The sequence below is a fragment of the Cucurbita maxima genome, unplaced genomic scaffold (assembly GCF_002738345.1).
Source record: "Cucurbita maxima cultivar Rimu unplaced genomic scaffold, Cmax_1.0 Cma_Scf00033, whole genome shotgun sequence".
NCBI classification, from domain to species: domain Eukaryota; kingdom Viridiplantae; phylum Streptophyta; class Magnoliopsida; order Cucurbitales; family Cucurbitaceae; genus Cucurbita; species Cucurbita maxima.
The window spans coordinates 1,449,863-1,474,703 of record NW_019272049.1 but is presented as its reverse complement, the minus strand read 5'-3'; the positions used below and the strand labels follow the sequence as shown (position 1 = coordinate 1,474,703).

At 37.6% G+C, this 24,841-nt stretch overlaps 3 protein-coding genes across 10 annotated transcripts; 2 read left to right on the top strand and 1 right to left on the bottom strand.

Moving 5' to 3' along the window:
* Nucleotides 1-632: 632 nt before the first annotated feature.
* On the top strand, nt 633-4,911 carry LOC111467239 (E3 ubiquitin-protein ligase SINAT2-like). 7 transcript variants are annotated; one of them, XR_002714498.1, is made up of 6 exons: nt 642-871; nt 1,707-1,877; nt 2,980-3,282; nt 3,609-3,995; nt 4,256-4,743; nt 4,889-4,911. XR_002714498.1 is itself a non-coding variant. In XM_023112089.1 (4 exons), the coding sequence occupies exons 2-4, from the start codon at nt 3,061-3,063 to the stop codon at nt 4,357-4,359; spliced, it is 726 nt and encodes a 241-aa protein (XP_022967857.1). In that variant the 5' UTR covers nt 633-910; nt 2,980-3,060; the 3' UTR covers nt 4,360-4,459. The 7 variants fall into 7 exon arrangements, 2 of the variants coding, with proteins under 2 accessions (XP_022967857.1, XP_022967856.1); XR_002714497.1 differs by having other exon boundaries at nt 642-910; XR_002714499.1 differs by lacking the exon at nt 642-871 and adding an exon at nt 939-1,093.
* A 1,029-nt stretch (nt 4,912-5,940) lies between these two features.
* On the top strand, nt 5,941-12,410 carry LOC111467159 (gamma-tubulin complex component 3). 2 transcript variants are annotated; one of them, XR_002714492.1, is made up of 3 exons: nt 5,941-8,186; nt 8,278-8,691; nt 11,867-12,410. XR_002714492.1 is itself a non-coding variant. In XM_023111946.1 (2 exons), exons 1-2 carry the CDS (start codon nt 5,941-5,943, stop codon nt 8,567-8,569), a joined length of 2,538 nt encoding a protein of 845 aa, XP_022967714.1. In that variant the 3' UTR covers nt 8,570-8,836. The 2 variants fall into 2 exon arrangements, 1 of the variants encoding a protein (XP_022967714.1); XM_023111946.1 differs by lacking the exon at nt 11,867-12,410 and having other exon boundaries at nt 8,278-8,836.
* Nucleotides 12,411-14,354: 1,944 nt separating this feature from the next.
* LOC111467137 (serine/threonine-protein kinase RHS3-like) lies at nt 14,355-17,939 on the bottom strand (the record flags this gene model as incomplete). The annotated part of the gene is made up of 3 exons (XM_023111914.1): nt 14,355-15,252; nt 17,164-17,774; nt 17,850-17,939. Coding segments are annotated over 3 exons (1,599 nt in total), but the record flags the coding sequence as incomplete, so codon positions are not given.
* Nucleotides 17,940-24,841: the final 6,902 nt, after the last annotated feature.

The following is a 24,841-nucleotide window of genomic DNA, read 5'->3' as shown; positions in this document are numbered from 1 at the left end:
AGCCAGAGTGGCTCAGCAGTCGCCCTATGTTTCCAGACACGCGTAAAGGCATGATTAGTTTCACTAATCTAAAAAATTTACAACCCGAACAATTAAATTAGGTCTAAAAGTCTGGCTTGCACCTCGGGTGGTGGGGTTGAACCAGAGTGGCTTAACAGTCGGCGTATGTTTCCAGACACGCGTAAAGGCATGATTAGTTTCACTAATCTAAAAAATTTACAACCCGAACAATTAAATTAGGTCTAAAAGTCTGTGGCTTGCACTTCGGGTGGTGGGGTTGAACCAGAGTGGCTTAACAGTCGGCGTATGTTTCCAGACACGCGTAAAGGCATGATTAGTTTCACTAATCTAAAAAATTTACAACCCGAACAATTAAATTAGGTCTAAAAGTCTGTGGCTTGCACTTCGGGTGGTGGGGTTGAACCAGAGTGGCTTAACAGTCGGCCTATGTTTTCAGACACGCGTAAAGGCATGATTAGTTTTACTAATCTAAAAAATTTACGACCTCAACAATTAAATTAGGTCTAAAAGTGTTATAACTCGACACTAAGACCGAGAAACTCCCTTAATTTCAACCCAATTTATAAAACTTTACTCGTTGGTTTCCGTTCATCTTTTCTCATATTTTCCTTCCTTGTCTGTTCGAAAGCTGTCGCTTCCCTCCCTCGGTTTGAGCAACAGAGTTTTATCTCCAAAAGAAACAAAGGAAAAAGTAAGTAAAAAGCCAAAGAGAAATTAAAGAGAGAGAGAAAAAAAAAATTATAATGGCGGTCCCGCAGCGGTGGTGAAAGCAATTGCACAATTTCAACGATTCATCGATAATCAATCATTAATCGTTTTAACTTTTTGTTCGAATTCCAAAGCCGATGAGGTATGGGCTAATCCCACTTCTGGTCCCCGTCGGATTGAGGTTATTAGTTTTCTTTTCTTTTAATCCCTTTCTTCAATTCCATTTCTGGTTTTGTTTTTAACGTTCGTATTGATTTTGCCACTTTTGAGCCACCCCCAGAATTTATCATTTGAATTGATCGTCTGTTTCTGCAATTTGACTCGGAATTCTCAACTAGGGATATGGATTCTCTTTGTTTTTTTTGTAAGATTTTCTTCTGTTATTGTTCTTGGTTTTTGTGTGGTTCTGTTTTTCTTTCTGGAGACTTGTAAATGAGGTCTTGTTTTGTTTCGTTCCTTAGGTTTCGTGCAAATGTTGTTTCGTTGTCGAATATTGATTTTCTAATTTAGAAATGGTTTATCAATTTGTACTTTGTAAAAGAGGAAGAACAGGTGCTGCTTGGTCTCATTTCGTTCGATTTCAGTCCATTTTTTAGGGCTTTCGGTGGATGAATTTTGATTTAATCACATGGTTTTTGAAATTTGACTGAAATAGGGTTGTTCTGATGGATTCAAATGAGCCTATGATTTCATTCAGTGATGTATCTCCACAATTTTAAAGCATTTGATATGAACTGAAACTTTTATGTAAGACTATGGTAGCATTCATGTTTGTTACTTTCCGTTTTCTATTTCTCCTCCAAAATAAAATAATCAAGTTAAGTTAATGTAGGATGTTTCGTTTTGTGTTCATGATTAGACATCTTTTGCTAAACTTTTATTATAATGGGTTGTGTATGCAACCTGTGACTGGATTGAATCCTTCGCGATAGCTAATGCCCTCTTCTTTCCCCCAACCCAACTGAGGGGAAGCACAGACTCCTAACAAAAGCGAAGCAAGCCGTGCTACTAGCGGGGATCTGTTTATCAGCTGGCTTCAAAGAAATGAACGCTTGACTAATCCGTCAGGGTGCTCCCGCCCTTAACCTAGGTTGAGACCTTTCGAGATTCTTAGTCAAGCCTCAACACCCTGTAATCTTTCTAAAGCGGTAACAGCACTCTAATACACCCTTATTAGATAGAGTCAATTTTCTCTTTTGTTAATGTACACTCTCAATTCTAAAAATTAAAGAGGGGCAAATGAGTGGAAAAGGATGAAATCTTTTCTTAATAAAATTTTGAATTTAAGATTGCCCCTCCTTTGTCTTGGCTCTACCTATGGTTCTTGGCTTATTCAGAAAAGTAATGATTCTGGTGATGGTGGCAGTTTGGGGTTAGAGGGACAGAAGAGAAAAATCTTGTTTACATTTATTTGGGCATGGAGAAAGCATAAAGAATAACTTAGGTCCCCAGAGATGATTCCAAGTTGATATTAGACAAACCGTAATATTGAGCGAGCTCCGTGTTATTTGGGATTTCACTATTGCTTTGGGTTTGGAAGGAATCTAGATTGCTTTATATTTATTTCATCAAGGTTTTTCAAGTAAAGAGTTCATCAAACTAAATAAATTTTGAAGTTGATCTTTCAGTATTTTGAAGCTTCTTTGTCAATGAATGCCTGGATGTGCATGTGCGTTGGCACAATCCAACTTTAAGCTAGGATGTTTAAACTCATAGTCTTGATAAGCTTGCCTTGTTAGGTTTAGGTTCGGTAGTACTAGTTTCCATGCTTGGACTATACAATGGAACAGTTTGTAAAATCTCGAGGTTTGTGTAATATGTGTTTGTTTAAGATTAATAATATACAAACTTCACATAGTAATAGAAAAGGTGGGTTTTAAACCTTGAGTTTGTGTAGTTTGTAGGATTAGCGAACTTATAGCTTGGAATACGAAACTCGAAGTACCATACGCTCGAGTTCTGTTAACTCAATGTTATATAAATCTAACTATGAGCTAGCGACCAATATCGGTTACTAAAGAATCTAGCAAATGGCCAGTAAGCATATATGTGTTGTTTCCAGTTCAGATTATAAGAAAATGAGGGTGTTGCTAAGTCCTGTATGTTATTAAGCATTGTTGATCATGTTTAGTTTTCGTTATCGCCCGACTTTCATTCAAATTATACCAACAAATCTCCGAACAACACGAAACATTTCGTCTAATATGTTCACTGACAAGCCCTTTTCCTTTTTTTTGTCTGGTTTAATAGGATTGAACTCATGGATGGGTGATGGCTGCCATATGGTGAAGAGTTTCCTATAATAGCTTAAAGAACTCCATTAAAATTTAAATGGCTATGGCTCCAGGAAGCAGTACCTGCAAAGAAGTAGTTGATTCTCATCCTTCAGTTTCAGGGCATGACATAGCAATGTCTAAATCAGAGAATAATTCTACATCTTCAAAAGTCCTACTTGGTTCGAGTGGGAAGCTTGGAGTTTATTCAACCAATGGCGTGCAAGAATTGCTCGAGTGTCCTGTCTGCACAAATCTGATGTACCCTCCAATTTACCAGGTATGTACCTTATATCCTGTTTTTCCTCTTGTACTTCTCGTTATAAATTAAGCTATGCTCGGGAGTGTTCGGAGTGCTTTCAGCGTGGAAAAAAGTACTTTTTCTGTATGGCTTAATTTCTTAATTCTTGATTCAAAGGTTGATTTGGACTCTGTACCGTGGCGAATTCTCCATGTTGCTGGTTCTTTAGTTCTTTTCTTAGTATTAAGGTTGTATTGAAGACATAGAACATCTCTTTATTCTTGAATCTTTACGTCGTGGAGGTGTGATATATTTTTCCGCTTCTGCTTTGTTTCGGACTTTCTTGACTGGCTTTTGAACTTTAGTGCCCAAACGGCCACACACTGTGCTCAAACTGCAAGATCAGAGTTAGCAACTGCTGCCCGACCTGTCGTCATGAACTCGGAAACATAAGGTGCTTGGCATTGGAGAAGGTAGCTGAGTCGCTGGAAATCCCCTGCAGATACCAGAATTTGGGTTGCCAAGATATTTTCCCTTACTACAGTAAGCTTAAGCATGAGCAACACTGTCGATTCCGTCCTTACAACTGCCCTTATGCTGGATCCGAGTGCTCGGTCACGGGCGACATCCCGTCTCTTGTTGCACATCTCAAAGATGATCACAAGGTTGACATGCACGACGGGTGTACCTTCAATCATCGCTATGTGAAATCAAATCCACACGAAGTTGAAAACGCCACATGGATGCTAACGGTAGGTGCTTGCTCTATATAGAATCAGTATACTTTCTCACCATGCTTCACTTCACATAACTTAACTATGTAAGCTATATATACAAGTTTTCTTGAAAATCAAATGTATAGTTAAATGGTTCGTCCCGTGAGTATATATAAATATATATTTCGATAAACCGTGTAATCTGAACGATGATAATTGCTAGCTAAAGGTCTGAAAAACCGGGTTGTCTTCCATCTTTGAGCATTGGAATATTTTATAGTAGCTTGCAATGGCAGGTTTTCAACTGCTTTGGAAGACAGTTCTGCTTGCATTTCGAGGCGTTCCAGCTAGGAACAGCGCCTGTTTACATGGCGTTCTTACGATTCATGGGCGAAGATAACGAAGCAAAAAAGTTCAGCTACAGTTTGGAAGTGGGTCACAACGGGCGTAAACTGATATGGCAAGGAATTCCGAGAGGCATCCGTGACAGTCACCGAAAAGTTCGTGATAGTCAAGACGGTCTCATCATTCAAAGAAATCTGGCACTGTATTTTTCGGGGGGAGAAAGACGAGAGCTGAAACTGAGAATCACGGGTCGAATATGGAAAGAAGAATGAGAGCAGGAGCAAGGGCCTAAGCTAAGCTCTTGTGGTGTTCAGGTGAATGTATCATTGTACAGGTAAAACAAGTTTGTTCTCCAAGTGCTGAAAAAGCTCTTGGAGAAACTTCCAAGCTAATATAAAAAATGTAACCTACAAAATGAATCAAAGAAGCTTTTATGTATTTAAAGCCAAGTTTCTCTTAAGTCTTTCTTTTGTTAGTATGATTCATTAGCTCTGCATTTCAAATTGTTCGTTTGGCAGGTGTTTTATGGCTGTCCATGGAATGGAGTTTTGGCACTTGGAAATATTAAAATTACTAATCGGTCCTTATAGTTCGAGATTCGTTTCAATCTAGTGTCTGGTTTTTTACGTTAAATTTTGTTTGTATAGTTTGAGCTTAGCTTCAATTCTATCAACCGAGTTTAAATTTTGAGAATTAAATTAAGTTAAGACGTGTGACATATGATTCAAAACCATATTTAAAAGCCTAATCGACTAATTATGATGATAGCTAAACTTAGAAACGAGTAGGGTTTGAAGTTTAGACAGTTTAAAACATAGTTAGTTTCCACTTGCCTGTTTTTTAAAACATAGTTAGCTTCTACTTGTATGTTTGAGAGCTTTGATAGTCTTAACATGTTTATGAGTTTCATAACATGCCTAGATTGATTTTATTCCGGCTATGTACTCTAGAGTGTCTGTTATGATGGTTTTATCACTGTTTACGTAATATGATATAATAACATAGTTGTAGGTCCCATTTTCTTTCTTGGGTTCTTTTCCAATAAGTTCCATTCTACTGTATGCAATCTAGAACATCGTCCAGGATCATCAACTAGATACCTTGTAGGAATGATTAAGGGGTGCAACCTTTATTCGTAAACTAACCAAAAGAGTTTAGGACTAGATACCTTGTAGGAATGGTGTAGGAATGATTAGGGGTGCAACCTTTCGTGAACTAACCAAAAGAGGTTAGGATCGATTAGGATCGATTTGGTACATAAGTCTCAGTGGTCACCTACAGTGAGTTACAAGAATAAAAGAGGGTTCGTTATTGAGTTAGTATCAGTTGCGCCTAATGGGGGAGCCAAGCAATTTACTATCTCCGCTCGAGAGGCAGGTAGTTTATTTTGAAATATTTTGAGACTATTGGAAAAATTCAAAATTTTTAAAACAAAAGGTGAACGTAATCCATTTTAGATTTAAAATAATTTCCGTGTGAAGAAAAACGGGAGAGCTGAAATCCGCGCTCACGAACAAAATTAAAAAGACCCATACACTCATTTGATTTGATCTTCGATTATTACACATGCCTTTCCCCTCTCTTCTTCTCTAAATCTCTCGTTTTCTCCCACACCCTCTCCATTTCTCCCTCTAAAATGGAAGAAGACGATCCCAGTAAGGTTCTTGATCTCGTCAAGGATCTTGTTCTTCGTCTTCTTTCCCACAATCCCACCTCCAATTCCAGCGCTACCTCTTCCGATTTCCAAAAGTCCCTTCGCTATGCGATTCGCATTCTTACTAGCCGAATGACTCCCTCCATTGCTCCTGATGCTGCCGCCATTGCTGAGTCCATCAAGCGTCGGCTCGCCACTGAGGGTAAGTCTTCTCAGGCGCTCACTTTTGCTGATCTTTACACTAAATTTGCGTCTAAAACTGGCCCTGGGAGTGTGAATAATAAGTGGGCTGTGCTTTATTTGCTCAAAATTGTGGCGGAGGATCGGAAATGTAGACAGACCCTGTTTGAATCTTCAGTGCTTTTGCCTAATTTAGTGGCGAGTGATCCTGTGTTGGGAAAGAAGTCTGGGGGGGCGGAGAAGAAGTGGCAGAAGGGGGTTTTGCTTGTTTCGAAAGACCCTGAGAATCTTCGCGATGTTGCTTTTAAGGAGTTTGCTAATTTGCTAAAGGAGGAAAATGAAGTGTCTGAAGAGGTTTTGGTGAGGGATGTGTTGTATGCTTGTCAAGGAATTGATGGGAAGTATGTGAAATTTGACAACAATGCTGATGGGTATGTTTTATCCAATTTCGTTAAGGCTCCCAGGGCAACTAGGACAATGGTTCGCAAGCTCTGTGAAATTGGGTGGCTGTTTAGGAAGGTTAAAGGTTATATCTCAGAGAATATGGAACGTTTTCCAGCCGAAGATGTTGGAACTGTTGGACATGCTTTTTGTGCTGCATTACAGGATGAGCTTTCAGAATACTATAAACTGTTGGCAGTTGTCGAAGCTCAGTCGATGAATCCGATACCTTTGGTTTCGGAGGCAGCAAGTTCAGGAAACTATCTGTCTCTAAGGAGATTGGCAGTCTGGTTCGCAGAGCCAATGGTGAAAATGAGGTTGATGGCTGTATTGGTGGACAAGTGTCGGGTCCTGAAGGGTGGGGCAATGGCTGGGGCCATTCATTTACATGCTCAGCATGGTGACCCCTTGGTGCTCGAATTCATGAGGCGTTTGTTGCGGCGTGTATGCTCTCCACTTTTTGAGATGGTAAGGAGCTGGGTATTAGAAGGGGAGCTGGAAGACATTTTTTCTGAGTTTTTTGTTGTTGGTCAACAAGTGAAAGCTGAATCTCTCTGGAGGGAAGGTTATAGGCTTCATTCTGGCATGCTTCCATCGTTTATTTCGCAGTCTCTAGCCCAACGTATTTTGAGGACTGGGAAATCAATTAATTTCCTTCGTGTTTGTTGTGAGGACATGGGATGGGCTGATGCTGCAACAGAAGCAGCAGTAGCGGCTGGGACTACAACCAAAAGGGGAAGTCTTGGATATGGTGAAACCGATGCCCTTGAATCTTTGGTTGATGGAGCAGCAAAAAGAATAGACAAACACTTGTTGGATGTAATGCACAAGCGGTATAAGTTCAAAGACCACTGTCTAGCAATCAAGCGCTATTTACTATTAGGACAAGGAGATTTTGTCCAATATTTGATGGATATTGTTGGGCCTGAGCTTTCTGAACCTGCTAATTCTATTAGCTTGTTTAAGTTATCTGGTCTCCTCGAAACTGCAATTCGCTCCTCTAATGCTCAGTATGACGATCCCGACATCTTGGATAGATTAAAGGTTAAGATGATGCCTCATGGAACTGGAGATAGGGGTTGGGATGTATTCTCTTTGGAATATGAGGCAAGAGTTCCACTAGATACTGTATTTACAGAGTCTGTCATGTCGAAGTATTTAAGGATCTTTAATTTCCTTTGGAAGCTTAGACGTGTTGAGCATGCACTTATAGGTACTTGGAAGACGATGAAACCAAACTGCATCACGTCCTGTTCATTGACTAAGCTGCACCATGGGGTTAAGCTGCAATTACTCTCAACATTGAGGCGATGCCAGGTCCTTTGGGTTGAGATGAATCATTTTGTCTCGAACTTGCAATACTACATAATGTTTGAAGTCTTGGAGGTATCGTGGTCGGATTTTTCAAACGAAATGGAAGCGGCAATGGATTTGGATGCTTTACTTGCGGCTCATGAAAAGTATCTTCATTCAATATTTGAGAAATCTCTTCTTGGAGAACAATCTCAGCCACTTTGCAAGTCACTTTTTGTTTTGTTTGATCTAATATTGCGATTTCGAAGTAATGCGGACAGGTTGTACGAGGGAATACATGAATTACAATGCAGGTAATATTATATTTTGATTTATTTATTTTAATGCTTCTCTATGTGCTGTTCCTTTCTTCTTGGATTTAGTATGTCTCTTGTTGTTATGTAGAACAATAGAGTCATCTTTACCCTCCAGAGGCAAGAGTACAAATATCCGTTCAACGGAAAAATCTTTAGAAACAGCATCATGGTTAGCTGATGGCAAGAAGGCTCTAACGCAACGTGCTGGTGAATTTCTTCGGAATGTTGAACAAGATCTAGCTGCATTAGCTAAAGAGTATTCTTCATTACTTGAGGGATTCATTTCTCAGCTGCCTTTGCAACAGCATGTTGATTTGAAGTTTCTCCTATTCCGCCTTGACTTCACTGAATTTTACAGCCAGTTACAGCCTCGTGTGTAGAGTGGATGTCAGATGTGTATCATATGGCCTTTCAGGTTAGTCACAATTCGGGGAACTCCTAACAATTTTTTCATGGCAGCCACAGGGATCAACCATTGAAACTGTCTGGCATGTAATTTTAGGTATGCAGTTGTTCATTTGTTTATAGTTTTCTGCAGAGATTGTTGTTACATTTATGTGCCGATCTGAGCTTGTGTAAAATACTTTACAAGGGTTTGACCATCTTTATCATTTATGAATAGAAATGTTGTTTGCTCGTTACGTTTAGCCCAGAGTCTACAGTTCACTTTAATGTTGTTTTTGTTGTCTTGATTTGGATTATGTTAGTGTTTTTGTGAAAAATTGGTAGAAGAGCTAACAAGTCCACATTAGGACTAATTGAGGAGGAAATGACATTACGTTGTGAATGTATGATCACCTGCACTGATATCATGTTAAACCACTACTAAATCAAAAGCTTAAACGGATGAGTTACAAGAAATTTAATTGTATCAAAACTCAACACTTTTGACCAAAAAGACGAGCTAAATTTACGCCAACTGAAGTCCTTTTTTGCAACTCCCATGGCTTTTGGGGATTTTTCATCTCCTCCTTTTATACATCTTTTCGTTGATTAATGATTACATCTCGTTGTTATCAGAAAAAAAGGATGAGCAAAAGAGGTGACTTAGTGATTCTGCACTTTTTCTATACATAACACCTCAAGAAGGGGAAAGGAAAAAATTAGGTATTCTCCTTCAGTCAGTCGTATTTATGGCCGATGTCTAAGCTCTGTAGGGAAGCTTTAATTTTCCTTGGGTAGGAACCTTTGCAGATGACTGTGAACAGGTTATTTTTCTCTGATCCCTTAAGATGTCCCTTAAGACGGATTAATGTCCCCAACATTGACTTTGCTGAGAATATCTTGGACGAATCAGAGGACCAAAGAATCGTAAGCAAGGAGGCCTACTCTAAAATTTTATCTTATTTAAGGTTCCTTCAAAGCTCTAGGTCCCAAGCATTGTTAGCTAAGTTATAGAGGTCAACTACTGAATCATTTGGCCTATTGAAGAGCCTGTAGAGCTTTGGACGTGTGGTTTCAAGGCCGTCTCTCTCAATCCATGAATCGTGCTAAAATGAAGTGCGTCGACCATAGCCATGGATTCTTTTTATGCGGTTTCTAATATTGACTGATGATATGAACCTCTATGGAGCTTTGGTGGAGCCAACGTGAGAAGATTTTGGCTGAACATGAGTATCAGTCAGAGGATAATATTTAGATTTGATTTTTTTCCTTGAAGAACTAAACTTTCAAAATAAAAGAATAAAATTTAGCTCTGATAATCATTATTGTCTTTTAGAGATGATCTTGAGTTGGACAAGGTCCCAAAGGTGGATCACGAGCCTAATGTGGAACGAGCCTACGACACCTAGTTATAGAGAGAAAAAAAGGTTCTTAGGCAGTGTTCAGAGGTATGGACTTTTTTATACAGTTTAATGCTATGCTCTAGGCTCTATTACTTCAGCATTTTTAAATGGTAGGGAACTTAAGGGTAGTGGGTTTTTTTGTTGCTATGCTCAGCCTTGTATATATGCAGGGCATGCTTTTTATTTGGTTTCTCAGTTGCTTGCTATATACGTGCACTCTTATCTCTCATTAAAGTCCAAGTTCATTGTCAAAAATAGTTTATGGTTCATGCAGGCTTTATTTATGTATTGCCTAGGTTCCTTTTATATCATATTCTAGGATGTGTTTTATTTAGGTTGCAGACAGGAAACAGTTTTTCTATAAGGGTTTGTTGCTGGATGATTTTAAAATCATTTATTGAATATTTAATGAAATCTATTCAAAGGCCTACTGAGTAGCGATAAATCAATAACACTTACCATATCATAGGAATCTTATGTACTGACTTGTGATGAGTTCTGTAACGGCCCAGATCCACCGCTAGCAGATATTGTCCTCTTTAAGCTTTCCCTTTCGGGCTTCCCCTCAAGGCTTTAAAACGCGTCTGCTAGGGGAAGGTATCCACACCCTTATAAATGGTGGTTTGTTCTCCTCCTCAACCAATGTTGGACCGCCCCTAAATCCACCCTCTTTGGGGCCCAACATCCTTACTGGCACACCACCTCGTGTCTACCCCCTTTGGGGGACAATGAGAAGGCTGACACATCATCCAGTGTCTGGCTCTGATACCATTTGTAACGACCCAGATCCACCGCTAGCAGATATTGTCCTCTTTGGGCTTTTCCTTTCGGGCTTCCCCTCAAGGCTTTAAAACGCGTCTGTTAGGGGAAGGTTTTCACACCCTTATAAATGGTGGTTTGTTCTCCTCCCTAACCAGTGTGGGACGTGGGACATCACAAGTTTATTACCATGTCATAGTTTGATTGTACTTTTTTATAACTTAAATATAGTTTCAAAGAAATTTGGTAGTTGGGCTTCTTCCTCTTCATTGCTTATTTGAGCTTTTCTTTTCGAGCTTCCCCTCAAAGTTTTAAAATGCATCTGTTAGGGAGAGGTTTTCACACCCTTATAAGATATGTTTTGTTCCCCTCTTCAACCAATGTGGGATCTCACAATCCACCCCCTTGGGGCCTAGTGTCTTCGCTAGCACATCGCCCGGTGTCTGGCTCTGATACCATTTGTAACAGTCTAAACCCACTGCGAGATATTGTCCTCTTTAGGTTTTCCCGTCTAGGCTTCCCCGTAATGTTTTAAAACACGTATGCTAGGGAGAGGTTTTAACACCCTTACAAGAAATGTTTCATTCTCCTCTCCAACCAATGTGGAATCTCACGTGAACCCATATTGGATTTGACATTGCTGAAAAGGGTAGGTGATCTAGAATCAGCTTTTTCTGTAGCAATGACCAACCAACATTACCATATGGATAAAATTGGAGGGTCTTATATTCACGATGGTTTATTATATCCGATTGATATATGGAATAAGTTCGATGTTTTTTTGGGTATTTTATATTGGTACTAACACTTTATCATTCTATAATTATAGTTTTGTTAACTGGCACCTGAGTTGATTGTATAGAGGCAATATATTCAAAACAATTTGGTTCTTGTATTCATTTTATCGATGTTATTGACTCTGATGTTGGCTTGAAATTTGGAACTGGCTTTGTTTACCAGCAGTTCATATATGCGAGTTCTTTTTATGGCTGCTTTCTTCAGTTCAAAGCTTCTATATGGCACATGTCATTTGCTTGCCTTTGATTGAGATTTTATACATTTATAAGCTACTGATTTTATATGCATATGAAAGAAGCGAGTGAATTAACTCGGGATTGTTAGTTAACCCAGGGGCTGTTTGTAGCCATGATGCAACCATGGAGGAAGTAGCGAAGTCGACAAGCTGCGACTGTCGGAGTATATTAGATCGTACGATCTGTGGGAGGGTATGCTTTTGTTGGTAGTAAAGTAGTTGATCAAGTAATTTGTGAGGATTAGGATTACTATTATTACTACATTGCTCTCGTTTTAGGGTCTTTTCTTTCGTATTTTCTCTCAATGGGATTGCAACTTCACCAAGTGCAGCTTCCATTCTTCAAATTGGAAGCTGCATGGATTTCAATCATTGCCTACCAAGTGTGGAATCGTATTGTTTGTGATTGCGTGACGGATGACCCGATCATGCTTGTTAAGGATGTATTGTCTATAGCTGGATTCACGTTTCAAACCCCTTTAACTTGCTTTCTTGTATAATTAGGTTTTTACTATTCTTGTCGTGTCAATACAGAGGTGTATGATTGTTCACCAAAATCTTATGTACACTAGTTAGAGCTAAATGTCTCAAAATATACGATAGAGGATGTGATTAGTTGTCAATTCTTCCTACTTGAATTATATGCTATCAAAGAAGTGGTGGTGGTTGCTTATTCACTTTTAGCTTGTAACCTTGATTTTTTTTTTCTTCAAATTGTTTTTAACGCATTTCCTCGCTCATGTTTTTTAAAACATTTTTTTCCAAACGTGACCCAATGCTTGATCTTAGGGAAAGATTGTTTGTAAAGTTCAACTTCCATATGGTCGATTTTTTCATCGGGTTAGAACAATTGTTGCATAATCGTTATCCTAGTACCAAAAAAGTACCGATTGTGATACCTTACCACCAAAAAAGTAAATTATATAAAAAAAATGTAAGAAAAAACTGATTGTTAGAGTTTTTGTGTACTTTACGTCACCTTTTGAGTTTACATAGTGGTTCATGATTTCATGATTCTAAGCCGTGAAAAAATAGGTCGTTACTTTACGTCACCTCTTGTATATATGAAATGTTTTCATATATTACTTGCTACGGTATGGGAGCTCTTTTGGTAATTTATCTATTTTAGTACAATTGACATTAAATTTACGGATTTAAATAGATCCGATACCATATGCATAACTAATATTGTTAAAGTTCTCTTTTTATACAGAAATATTCATTTTAAATAGTTCATAAACAATGCCATGAACTTGTACATTAAAAATAAAATTCTTAAATCAAACTGACATTTAAAAAACGAAAATTAGAGGAATGAATGAAAACTAGTAAATAAAGCAATGTCCTACACTAACCTAAGACTAATAAGCAAAAGAAAAATGCAGCTACCCTAATACTGGTTCCATGGTCTCCAACGCAACATTACTGTTATTTGTACAGGGGTGCCTTACCTGAAATATATGAGTAGCACATGACTAGAGTATTTTAAGAAATACTTAGTGACCCTACTATTGAGGTTAGGGAATGCAAACCTATGCAATATGGGGGACCAATCATTTTATCATAGCATATCATGACCTTAGGCAGCTTTCCCATTCGGGCAAGGTTGGATGTGTATTACTTCTTACACATGACCCATGTGTGCGAGCATGGGTTCACCAGGCAGGCTCGCACACCCCTTAAGCTTGGCTTGTCGGACCAGCACTCGCTAATGGGCTCTTTATTGAACACCACGGAGGGAAAGAGCCATCAATATATCATGGTAAGCATATGTCATAAATCATATATCATATTGTACGGATCCTTACACAACATAGTGGGGAAGTATCCCAATGCACGTGTCACACAGAAATGCATGAGATCCCCACATCTTATAGTCATGACATAATATATGATGTAAAACAAACCTCCAACATTTCTAACATAGTGTGTGAATTATGCTTACATAAGTCCCGTGTATTTCCTATTACCTAGCTTACCTTCCATGACATTTTCTATGGAGGTTTACGTATCATAGCATCTAATTATCATATCACTTTTGTACCTAATGGCATGATCCTATCATAACGCAACTTATCATAGTATAACATAGCCTGTTGTGGTGTAACATGACATATCATAACATCTAAGTACATAGCGTAACATATCATTATCGAGCATAACTTATCGCAGCCTAGTATCACATAACATAGCATAGCCTATCATATCATAACATAGTATAGTATTACATAACATCACATAGCATAGCATAACATAACATTCAAGCATATGACACATGCAGAGGTCATGGGACACATGTCATCATACATAAGACAATAACCGATAGTGGAGTCACTTACTTGGTTGGCATGAGCCGAAGTCACTCAATAATCCTAAAGCTGATTCAAGGCACTCCTTGTCGTTCACTTTAACCTATATTTCCCCACGAGATCATATCAAGACATAACGTTAAACGCTCGTAAAATTTGACCAATGGTGTGTTTTAATATATATAATTGATGAAAATAATTACACAAAAAATGGATTAGAGGGAATCATACACAACCAAACCTCTGTTCAATTCTGAAAAAATTAGGGAAAAATTAATTAGAAGTATTCAAAATCCACATAATTGGGATCGCCACCAGTCGACGGCGAAGAATTCTCAGCAGCCACCGGCTTCTTCTCTTCCTGCACTCCGCCGCCGCCCTTCTTTCTGGCAAACTGGCTGAAATCCACCGGCTCCGGCACGTGTGGCGGCATTGCGCTTCTCACCAACGCCCAATTCACTCCATCAAAGAAGGGATGCTGCTTGATCTCAGTGGCGCCTCTTCTATAAGCGATCCTCTTTTGCGGCTCCTTGACCAGAAGCCCTCTGATGAGATCCCTAGCGGCTAGGCTGGCCTGCGGTGCCTCCGGGAACCTAAGCGGCTGCTCCACCACGTTGAAAAGCGTGGCTCTATTTCCAGACCCTTTGAAGGGTGTGGTCCCATGAAGAAGCTCGTAGAGGAAGATCCCAAAGGTCCACCAGTCGACCGCGCTGCCGTGACCTTCCCCTTGTATGATCTCCGGTGCGAGATACTCGTGTGTACCGACAAAGGACATAGACCGAACGTTGGTTGGTTCGGCCATGAGTTCCGGGAGGGAGCCACCGACGAAGAGGCCGAAGTCGGATTTCGACTTGCGATTCTTCTTGGAAGGGAGAATGCGAGGGAGGAAATTGGAAGGTTGCATGCAGCCATGGACAGCGGATTCGTCGTCGAGAATGCCACCGCTGCCTCCACCATTGCTGCCGTTGCTGCCGGTGTTGGAGCTGCCGTTGACGTTGATGGAGGAGGATTTGACGAGGGTCGGGCTGACAGAGCAGCGAAGGGAGAGGTCGAAATCGGAGAGCATGATGTGGCCTTCGTCTCGGATTAACAGGTTTTCGGGTTTCAAATCTCTGTAGACTATGCCTAACATGTGAAGGTATTCCAATGCTAATAGAACCTCTGATGCATAGAACCTGTGGATATCACATTCAAAAACACACACGCAGCAAATTCAACTGATTATGGGACATGTTAATGCAAAGAAATATAGAAAAACAATCTTAATACAAATATTCTAATATAGCTTGAAATCGTGCTCATTAGGGTGTTCGAGGATTAGGTTAATTGTTCATTAAGGTGTTCGAGGATTAGGTTAAGTGTTCATTAGGGAGGTTAAGTGTTTTTTAGGGTGTTTGTGGATTAGGCTAAATGTTCACTAGGGTGTTCGTGGATCAGGTTAAGTGTTCACTAGGGTATTCGTGGATCAGGTCAAGACATTTAATCAAAACAATTCTTATTAAGTAATGAATCCAACTCAACTCCATCTTGGGTTAATTTTTATTTAAATTTTTTATCCTAATAAAACTAAAGTATTAGTTGGTAAAATATTTATTTATTCTCAAATATTTAACTAAAATTTACAAAAAAATTGCCACTCAATTTCAATATATATTTTTTTAAAAATTTTCGTTTAAATTTTAATTTGTAAGCGTGAGTAGAAGAATAAATGATAAATAAAATAATCAAAACCCGAATCCAACCAATCCAGACTATCTAACCCAAACCGTAAACGTTGGTTTAGGATAGATTTTTTTATTCGATTTAGATTGGGTTGAAATCATAGAAATCCAAAAATTTGAATCTGTTCGTGGGTTGACATTTTTACAGGGTTACAACCCTACACTATCTAAATTTAAAGGCTATTATGAAAATTAATAACATTTGATGTTTGTAACCTAAGTTAGTAATAGTCAGTCATATGTCGTGATTTGTGAATGTTTGATATTTGAATTTTATGACATTTTAGTTATCAATGTAACATGTATAGTAAATAAGTAATTTTGTAAAAATAATTAAAAATAAAAAAGAAAACTCAACTCAACAACACATAAAAAAAACAAGAGTGTTAGGTAAGGTTAGGTTGTGAACTCTATTCGAGTTGCTTGGGTAACAAAAAACAAGAGGGCTAAGTAAGGTTAGGTTGTGAGCTTTATTTGGGTTGCTCAGGTCACAAAAAACAAAGGGGTTAGATAATGTTAGGTTGTGAACTCTATTCGAGTTGCTCAGATCAGAAAAAACGAGAGGGTTAGGCTTTGAATTGTTACTCGAGTCACAAAAAATAAGATGGTTAGGCAAGGTTAGGATGTGAACTCTATTTAGGTTGCTTGTCATAAAAAAACGAGAGGGTTATATAAGGTTAGGTTGTGAACTCTATTCGGGTTGCTCGAGTTACATAAAAACAAGATGGTTAGGTAAGGTTAGGTTGTGAACTCTATTCGGGTTGCTCGAGTTACATAAAAACAAGATGGTTAGGTAAGGTTAGGTTGTGAACTCTATTCGGGTTGCTCGAGTCACAAAAAAACAAAAGGGTAAGGTAAGGTTAGGATGCAAACTCTATTCGGGTTTCTCTCGTCACAAAAAACAAGAGGGTTAGGTAAGGTTAGATTGCAAACTCTATTCAAGTTGCTCGGGTCACAAAAAAAACAAGAGGGTTGTGTAATGTTAGGTTGCGAACTCTATTCAAGTTGCTCGGGTCACAACAAAAAACAAGAGGGTTATGTAAAGGTTAGGTTGCAAACTCTATTAATGTTTCCCGGGTCACAACAAAGAAACAAGAAGGTTAGGAAACGTTAGGTTGTGAACCCTATTCAAGTTGCTCAAGTCACAAAAAAACAAAAAACAAGAGGGTTAAATAAGATTAGGTTGTGAACTCTATTCAGGTTGTTCGAGTTACTCGAATCACGACCCCAACTAACTCGAAATACCAGGTTAATCCAAAAGACGTTTCCAACCCATACACACAATTAGATTTAACCAAAGCCGAACAAACAAGTAGAGAGAACTAAACCGAAACGAAAAGCGAGAGAGGCAAAGAGAACAATAACCTGGCAGCTTCTTCAGTAAAATACTTGTAAGGTTGCTTTTGGCGAAGAGAATGAAGATTCCCACCGCTACAAAACTCCATAACCAAACAATAAAACTTATCAGTTTCAAAATAAGAATAAAGAGTGGGCAAAAAGGGATGATCCAAAAGCCCCAAAATCTCCCTCTCCGTTTGCGCCCTCAACACCTTATTCCGGCTAGCCAAAGACACCTTATCCATCACTTTCATAGCAAAGAACGTATCAGTCCCTCTCAATTCCACCAAATAAACACTCCCAATATCCCCATAACCAAGCCTCTTCAACAGCTGAAAATGGCTCAAATTCAACGCCGCCCCTTTCGACACCATATTAATCGCATCCCACCGCGCATCTCCGCCGGTGTGCGGCTTAATCACCACTCCCGGTGCCTCCAAACTGTCGCACCGGAAGTGGGTTTTTGAATAACCCTCGGAGTTTACTGTCGCCGTCTGATTGCCGGAATTCGCGGCGGTTTTTGCTATTTGATCGATTCTTCTCAGGTAATCTGGTGGGTGTTTTACGAAATTTGATGCGTTTACGTTCATTCCTCCGCCGTGTGAATCGATTTCTCCCTTTGATGAGTTGTTAAACATCTGAAAATCGTAAAATCAAATTAAAATAAATAAATAAATAAATCAGAATATTGATTGAATTTACAATGCAAATACCTCAGATCCGTTGGATTTATGATCGGAATTTTGCCGGATAAACAATGGCTGCAAGAAATCACGATCTCCGATCAGATTCCGGCGAGGAATAAAAAAGGATTGTTAATGGGCAACATGTTTTTGATTTGAAATATAAATATAAGAAGATCATAATCTTCAAGCTTTTACCTAATATAATGGAAATTTGAACCCAACTCAAATTCAAATAAAATCATGATATATATATATAACCAAGATTCTATTAACCTAACTCGAACATGAAATGGGTTTGAATGTTCGATTCTCGAATGTTCCTCGAAACGTCCTAGAAGTTTAAGTTGAATGGGTTGGGTGTATTTAAATCATTGAACGTAATCGTAATGCAAATAGAAACGAACCAGGGTTTCTTGATTGGAAGACAAACGAATGAAAATCGAGTCTTTTTATGCAAACTTCATGGCTTTTCGGGTGGGGAGGACGAACGAGGTGAAAATGTTGATGTTGATGTTGATGAGAATGGGAAGAGAAGAGAAAACACGAAGAACTTTGTTTAACGAGAAATTGTGTGGTTTAAAAGAATAGTAAAGATGTTGGTGAATGGTTTAGCCTTTCTTTTGTTTGTGGAGTTTAGACTTTGACAAGAGCCTCACCGCTCGCTTTCAAATTAGGTCTCGAACGAGAAAGTTTAAGAAATGATTTGACCAGAAAAACGCTATACCCAAATATCGATCAAAATAGAGAATGTCTAAATAGTTGATTTAACAATATTACTACGCAAAAAATAGCCATTAGGTTATGATGGGTACTCTTAATTTGGGATCAAATTGTCGATCTAGCTGTATCAATTGTATAAAAATATCAATAAAAATATTGATACTATATCGTTAATGAATAAATAATGGAATATTTTACTATGTCAGTTGTATAATGACCCGACTTTCTAAACTCTATACTGACCTAGGCTCATTGTTTCGTGTATGCAGACCTCGAAGATGGATTCAAAATGCAAATCCCCTCCAGATTTTTAAAACTCGTATGCTAGGAAGAGGTTTCGACACTCCCCTGATGTGTGGATCTCTCATTGTAACTGTTAGATGAACACGACTCTCTACAATGATATGATATTGTCCACTTTGAGTATAAGCTCTCATGGCTTTGCTTTGGGCTTACTAGTGGGATTTTCATAATCCAACACCTCCCCTCGAACAAAGTACGCCTTCCCTTAATCAAGGCTCGACTCCTTTTCTTTTGGAGTCATTTGTTCGATATTTGAAGATTTACCAATCTATTGGCACGACTAAGTTTAGGGCATAACTCTGATACCATGTTAGATGAACACGACTCTCCACAATGGTATGATATTGTTCCTTTGAGCATAAGCTCTCATGACTTTGTTTTGAGCTTTCTCAAAAGGCCTCATACCCAATGGAGAGAGTATTCTTTGATTATAAACCCATGATCATTTCCTAAATTAGCAGACGTGGACTAGTGGGATTTTCATCATCAACCGTCACAAAAGTAAAAAAAAAAAAAAAAAAAAAAACCTTCAAATTTAGGCCGATCTAGTTCCACCGAAAGGAATGGTGTCATTCGAAGGGGTCTCATAATAAGTCATATTTTACTTCTTTCATTTTTTTTTCTTTTATCGTGATATCAATTTCGTTGCAATTATTTAGCTTTGATTGCCAAAAATATTAGTTTTAAGAATCTAAGTCGACCATGGACATCTATTTAAAACAAAAATGTTAAGAATAGATTAAAATTGACCAAATATAATTTGGAAACAACTCTAAGGATGAACACGGATGAAAAAAAGAAAATATGGTAGGTATTAAATTGTTTCATAGAGTAGAGATAAGATTATAACAAACATATATTTTTATTTATACGAGTAATTATCAAATATATTATGAAATTTTAGTATCTAATAATATGTTAGGAGACATTATATTTATTAAACATATTTATATTTCAACCATCTCAATTGAAAGATTAAAATTTATTAAATATTTAAATGGATTATGAACTTAGTTTTCTAGAATAATCTTATAATTACACCAGACCAACTTTACATAATTTTTAATTTCAAAAATTTTAAATACAAAACAATGATGGTGTATATATGTCGAAATATTAAAAACTCTCAATAATTGGATTACAAGATGAATGATCTTTAATGTCGTTTTGTTTTAATTGATATCATTGAGATGATGAATCTAAAGTTGAATGGGAACTTGAGGAGAAAATTTAGGTAGTTGAATGGGAAATTGAGGATAAAATTTACGTGAGTACAAAGAATAATTAGTAACGGTTGCCTAGGTCAACGGGTAAGTGGTTCTACTATTAGTTCGTTGGAAGATGTAACTGTTGGATGAAAGTCCCACGTCCACTAATTTAGGGAATGATCATCAGTTTATAATCAAAGAATACTATCTTTATTTGTGTGAGGCCTTTCGGAGAAACCCAAAGGGAGAGATTATGCTTAAAGTGGACAATATCATACCATTGTGGAGAGTGGATTCGCGAGAAGAAGAGATACATAGAGAAACGAGAGAGGGAAAATTTTGAAAGCTTCTCTGACAAGAAGCTTAGGAGGTTACTTGCAACTCGTTTTGACCATCGCGAAGCTGAGTTTGACCTCGTTTAAGGCAAATAAGGTTAATATGAGGTTCAATTTTTCCATTTAAGTCCAATTGAGTTAAGAATTATTAGATTACTAATGAAATGAGATGAATATTCTAATAGAAAATGACAACCGACGATAATTTGGAGCAATTTCAAGGAATGAGTGAGTACGTACTCGAATTAAAAAAAATGTCGACTAAGGCCAACCAAGTAAGTGGCCCTACCGTCATTTGGTTATAATTGTGTGTTGTATGATGACACCTGCTCGTGGCTCCACACATGCCATATGCCATATGCCCGTATATGCAAACTGTTTTGAAATATTATATGTATGTTAGATATGATATGTTAGAATATGATAAGTTGAAAACATGCTTGAGATATGTTATGTGGCTGTTATGATGTGATATGATATGTGCATGATGTGGATTATTAGGTCTGAAAGCATGAAAACGTTATGATATGATATTGTGTGACATGAATGATATGATATGATTGACATGCAAAACGACGAACTAGCATGAAATAAAAACCCGGCACATGCATGGAAGATGTGGTAAATGATATGATATGAAGTAACATGATAGCGGGGTTGTATTATATGATAATGAAAATGGAAAAATGTTGGAACTTCATGCATTATAGTGTTCTCATGGGACTTCATGCATTATTGTGTTCTCATGCATCGGGTGATACCCCTTCTTTACGATAGTATGAATGCGTCCACCACGAGGCAAAGAAACAATCATTTTTTTACCATAACGTTGTCGTGATGGTCGCTATTCCTAATAGTTGTCCAACATCAACAACTACCAGAGAATGTTTGCCGGACCAGAAAGGTATTGATGGGTGGGTCCATTCTCGTACGTGTGAACCTTGTATAGGAAAATTAAGTACACATCCAATTGCCCACTTAGGATAGCAACGGTAGAAAAATAGACTGTTATAATAGGTCTCACTCATAAAATTGTATGTGTGCATTTAACCTCGATAGGGTCTCTTAATGAATATTTCTTAAAATACTCAAGTTATGTGCTACTCTCACTTTTCAAGTAAAGGCAATGACCTCTATTCGACTAACGGTGGCATTGTAACTAGGAAATCGTGACACATGCTTATGGAAGTTTTGTAATTTTAATTATTAGACTATAGGTTAGTATAGGTTAGTTGTATTTTCGTTTAGTAGCATATTAGTTAATATAAGACATTTTTGCTTTATGTTATTTCAATATGCATTGTTTTATTTTAAAAGCCTTAAAGCAACATGTAAGAACAAGTTCAAAGTTTTATTATAAAGTTATCAACAAAGTATTTTCGCATGATATGTATACAATAGCAAAATTAGGTTAAATAGAAAATTTAAGGTCGTCACAAAAGAATTTTTTTATGTATGATGACACATGCCCAATGGCCCTATACATGTCGTATGTGTGGTATGTATTGTTTTATGATATGCCAAGATATGCCAAATAATGTTGTGTTATAAATGAAATGTCAAATTATGTTATATTATGAGATGACATGATGTACTACGATATGAATATGCTTGGCCATGACACATTATGACATGCTATGATATGTATTTAAATGATGAATTTTTTACGATGCACAAACCCTAAATTATGATTTAAAAGTTATGCTATGAATGAAATGATTTAGGAAAGTTTATAAATGTATATTATCGAGTGTAATTTGTAAGGAAATAATAGAGGCGGTCTTGCATGATTTATTACAATATAAAATATGGGGACCTCATGCATAATTGTATGTTCACATGCATCGGAATACTTCTCTTTTATGATGAGTATGCTCACGTACACTATAAGACTGAAATGTTCATCATGTTTATCATGATGCTACAACCGTTGTTATTCCATTTGGGTGTCTGACAACAACCTAGAGAAGCTAGCTCGATTAGCAGGCAGAGGGGGTGTGCGAGCTCGCTAGGTGGGCCCATGCTCATACATGTAGGTTGTGTGTAGAGAAACATTGCACATCGAATTTGCTTGGATTGGGAGACCGCTTAAGAGAATACGATTTTAAATGATAGGTCTCATTCATGTTGCATGTGTTTGCATTTCTTAATCCCAAGAATACGATTTTAGGCTTTCACTTTCGGGCTTCCCTTCTTTTCAATCGATGTGAGATCTCACAATCCACCTACCTCGGGGCCAGCGTTCTTGCTGGCACTCGTTCATCTCTCTAATCAATGTGGGATCTCATAATCCACCCCTATTGAAACTCAACGTCCTCGTTGGCACACCGCTTGGTGTCCACCCCCTTCGAAGCTTAGTGTTAAAACGTGTCAACTAGGGGAGGTTTCCACACCCTTATAAAGAATGTGTCGTTCCCCTCTCCAATCAGTGTGGGATCTTACAATTTGTGGATCTCATTAGTGACCTTAGGTTAAGTATTTCCGCATTAAATGTTTATGATATGTATACCGTAGCAACCTTAGGTTAAGTAAAAAATTTAGAGTCATTACAGTGGATTTTTGTTACTTAACACTTACTAGCCCAGCCCTGAATGTCCCATCATACTTATCTTGAAACATAAAATTCATATTTCTTAAACTTAATTGGTCTAGATGTACAACCAGCTAGAACATTGTCAAGCCAACTAAGTTCCACGTGTCATGCTTTTGTTCATGCATAAACAACATATAGACTAGGATTTACTACATACATAGTAATTCATGTGTCATGGTATAGCATTTTATTCCCTAATCTGATAGATTATGACTTATAAACTTCTTCAATTAACTACTTACCTTAAAAGAAACTTGAGAATGTGGAAATTTCATGTTTCTTTCCTTTATAATTTATGAAAGCACGAATCAACCCCTAAAATCCTACTTAAAATCATCAAGCAAAGGGCTAGATATTGAATTAATTCATTTGAAGTGAACCATACAGTCCAACTGAAAATGGCATGAATAATTGCATGGAAGATACAGAGAAGTTGAGCATGACCCCTAATCCCTACGCATGAATGATAACGTTGTTGTGATGACTATAGTAGTGAAGTTAGGATAGTAATATTTCTTATAAGTCTATGACATCTTTTTGAAATGTTTTAATGATTCTTCTACTCATAATAGTCATGTCGTGCATGTATTGGTATGTCACGAGCATAAGATACTTCTCCAATACTTTTTTATATGGATGCATACACCATGATATGACACACACTTTTCTTTCCTTTGGTTTCTAGTAGCCTGAGTAGATGCTAGTTCGTAATTAGGCTTAGGGGACACGTATATGAACCCCTAGTGGGTTCATGGTGCATTAACCATATGCATAGAAGTACCATGAATCTAACCCTAACTAAAAAAAAAAAAAAAGTAGAATCCAATGGTTAGTCATAAGAAATAAGTCTCACCATGAATCATATTACATGTGATTGCATTTTTAACTCCAACGGCAGAGTCACTTCAAATAAGTGAAATGACCCAATATACGTATAACAATGTTAGCTAAGGAGGCTAGAAAACCTAGATTCGATTCAACATTTAAGTTGTAAACTCAATGTCGTAGAAGAACAAGAACATTTTATTTCGAAACTTTGATGGGAGGCAATATTTTTCCTGTTTTCAACTACGCTATTATTACTTTTCATTCATTACGTACGTTTATGATCGTTTTCAATAAATTTACTCCATGCATTTAGTAGTAAATCAATAGATTTATGATTCCAATTCAAACTTAATTACATGATGGGTAAGTGAATAACATTAAAATGAATATCATTATCATATTTTAGCCCATTTTTAATATAGAAAAGGAGTGGAGGCAAAAAGAGGAGATAAAATGGTAGAAATAGTGGGTCGGCGCCGGCTGGGGGATATTGGCCCTTTGATTTAGTGGCATGGTGGGCGGTGGGCGGTGGCCGTACATATCTTTGTGGTATGTTGTAGATATAAGCCACATTATCAAATGTGCAAAACGACGCAGCCTGCAGGTACGGTTGTAGGACTAAAAATGTACCCACCATATGCTATCCCTATCCTATTGAAAAAAATCAATTTTTAATATAAAAGTTATATAAACGATCGAGAATATGAAAGACTAATGCCACTTCCATAATTAAATTCCTTAGCTACCATCGTTGGAATGTGTTAGTCGCTTGCTTGAATCTGATTTACTACTGTCTTGCGTACATTAAATGAAATTAAATGAAATGAAGGTGGTAAATTGTCACGTAGAATTGTCATAATTCTCATTTATTTTAGTTATTAAATCTAAAAGTCTCATCTAGTTCATAACCATTTTGATTAATATTTTATTTATGAGAATTAATATTAGTATGATTGTATAAAAACTTGTCTAGCATTATTTTGAGATGTGGAGTCATGTGAAGTCATTGTTTTTTTTTTTTTTTTTTTTTTT

Coding starts and splice junctions, on each gene's coding strand:
- LOC111467239 (XM_023112088.1), top strand. CDS start 3,061: ATGGCTATGGCTCCAGGAAGCAGTACCTGCAAAGAAGTAGTTGATTCT. Junction 3,283..3,608: donor TGTACCCTCCAATTTACCAG/GTATGTACCTTA, acceptor TTTGAACTTTAG/TGCCCAAACGGCCACACACT. Junction 3,996..4,255: donor ACGCCACATGGATGCTAACG/GTAGGTGCTTGC, acceptor TTGCAATGGCAG/GTTTTCAACTGCTTTGGAAG.
- LOC111467159 (XM_023111946.1), top strand. CDS start 5,941: ATGGAAGAAGACGATCCCAGTAAGGTTCTTGATCTCGTCAAGGATCTT. Junction 8,187..8,277: donor ATACATGAATTACAATGCAG/GTAATATTATAT, acceptor GTTGTTATGTAG/AACAATAGAGTCATCTTTAC.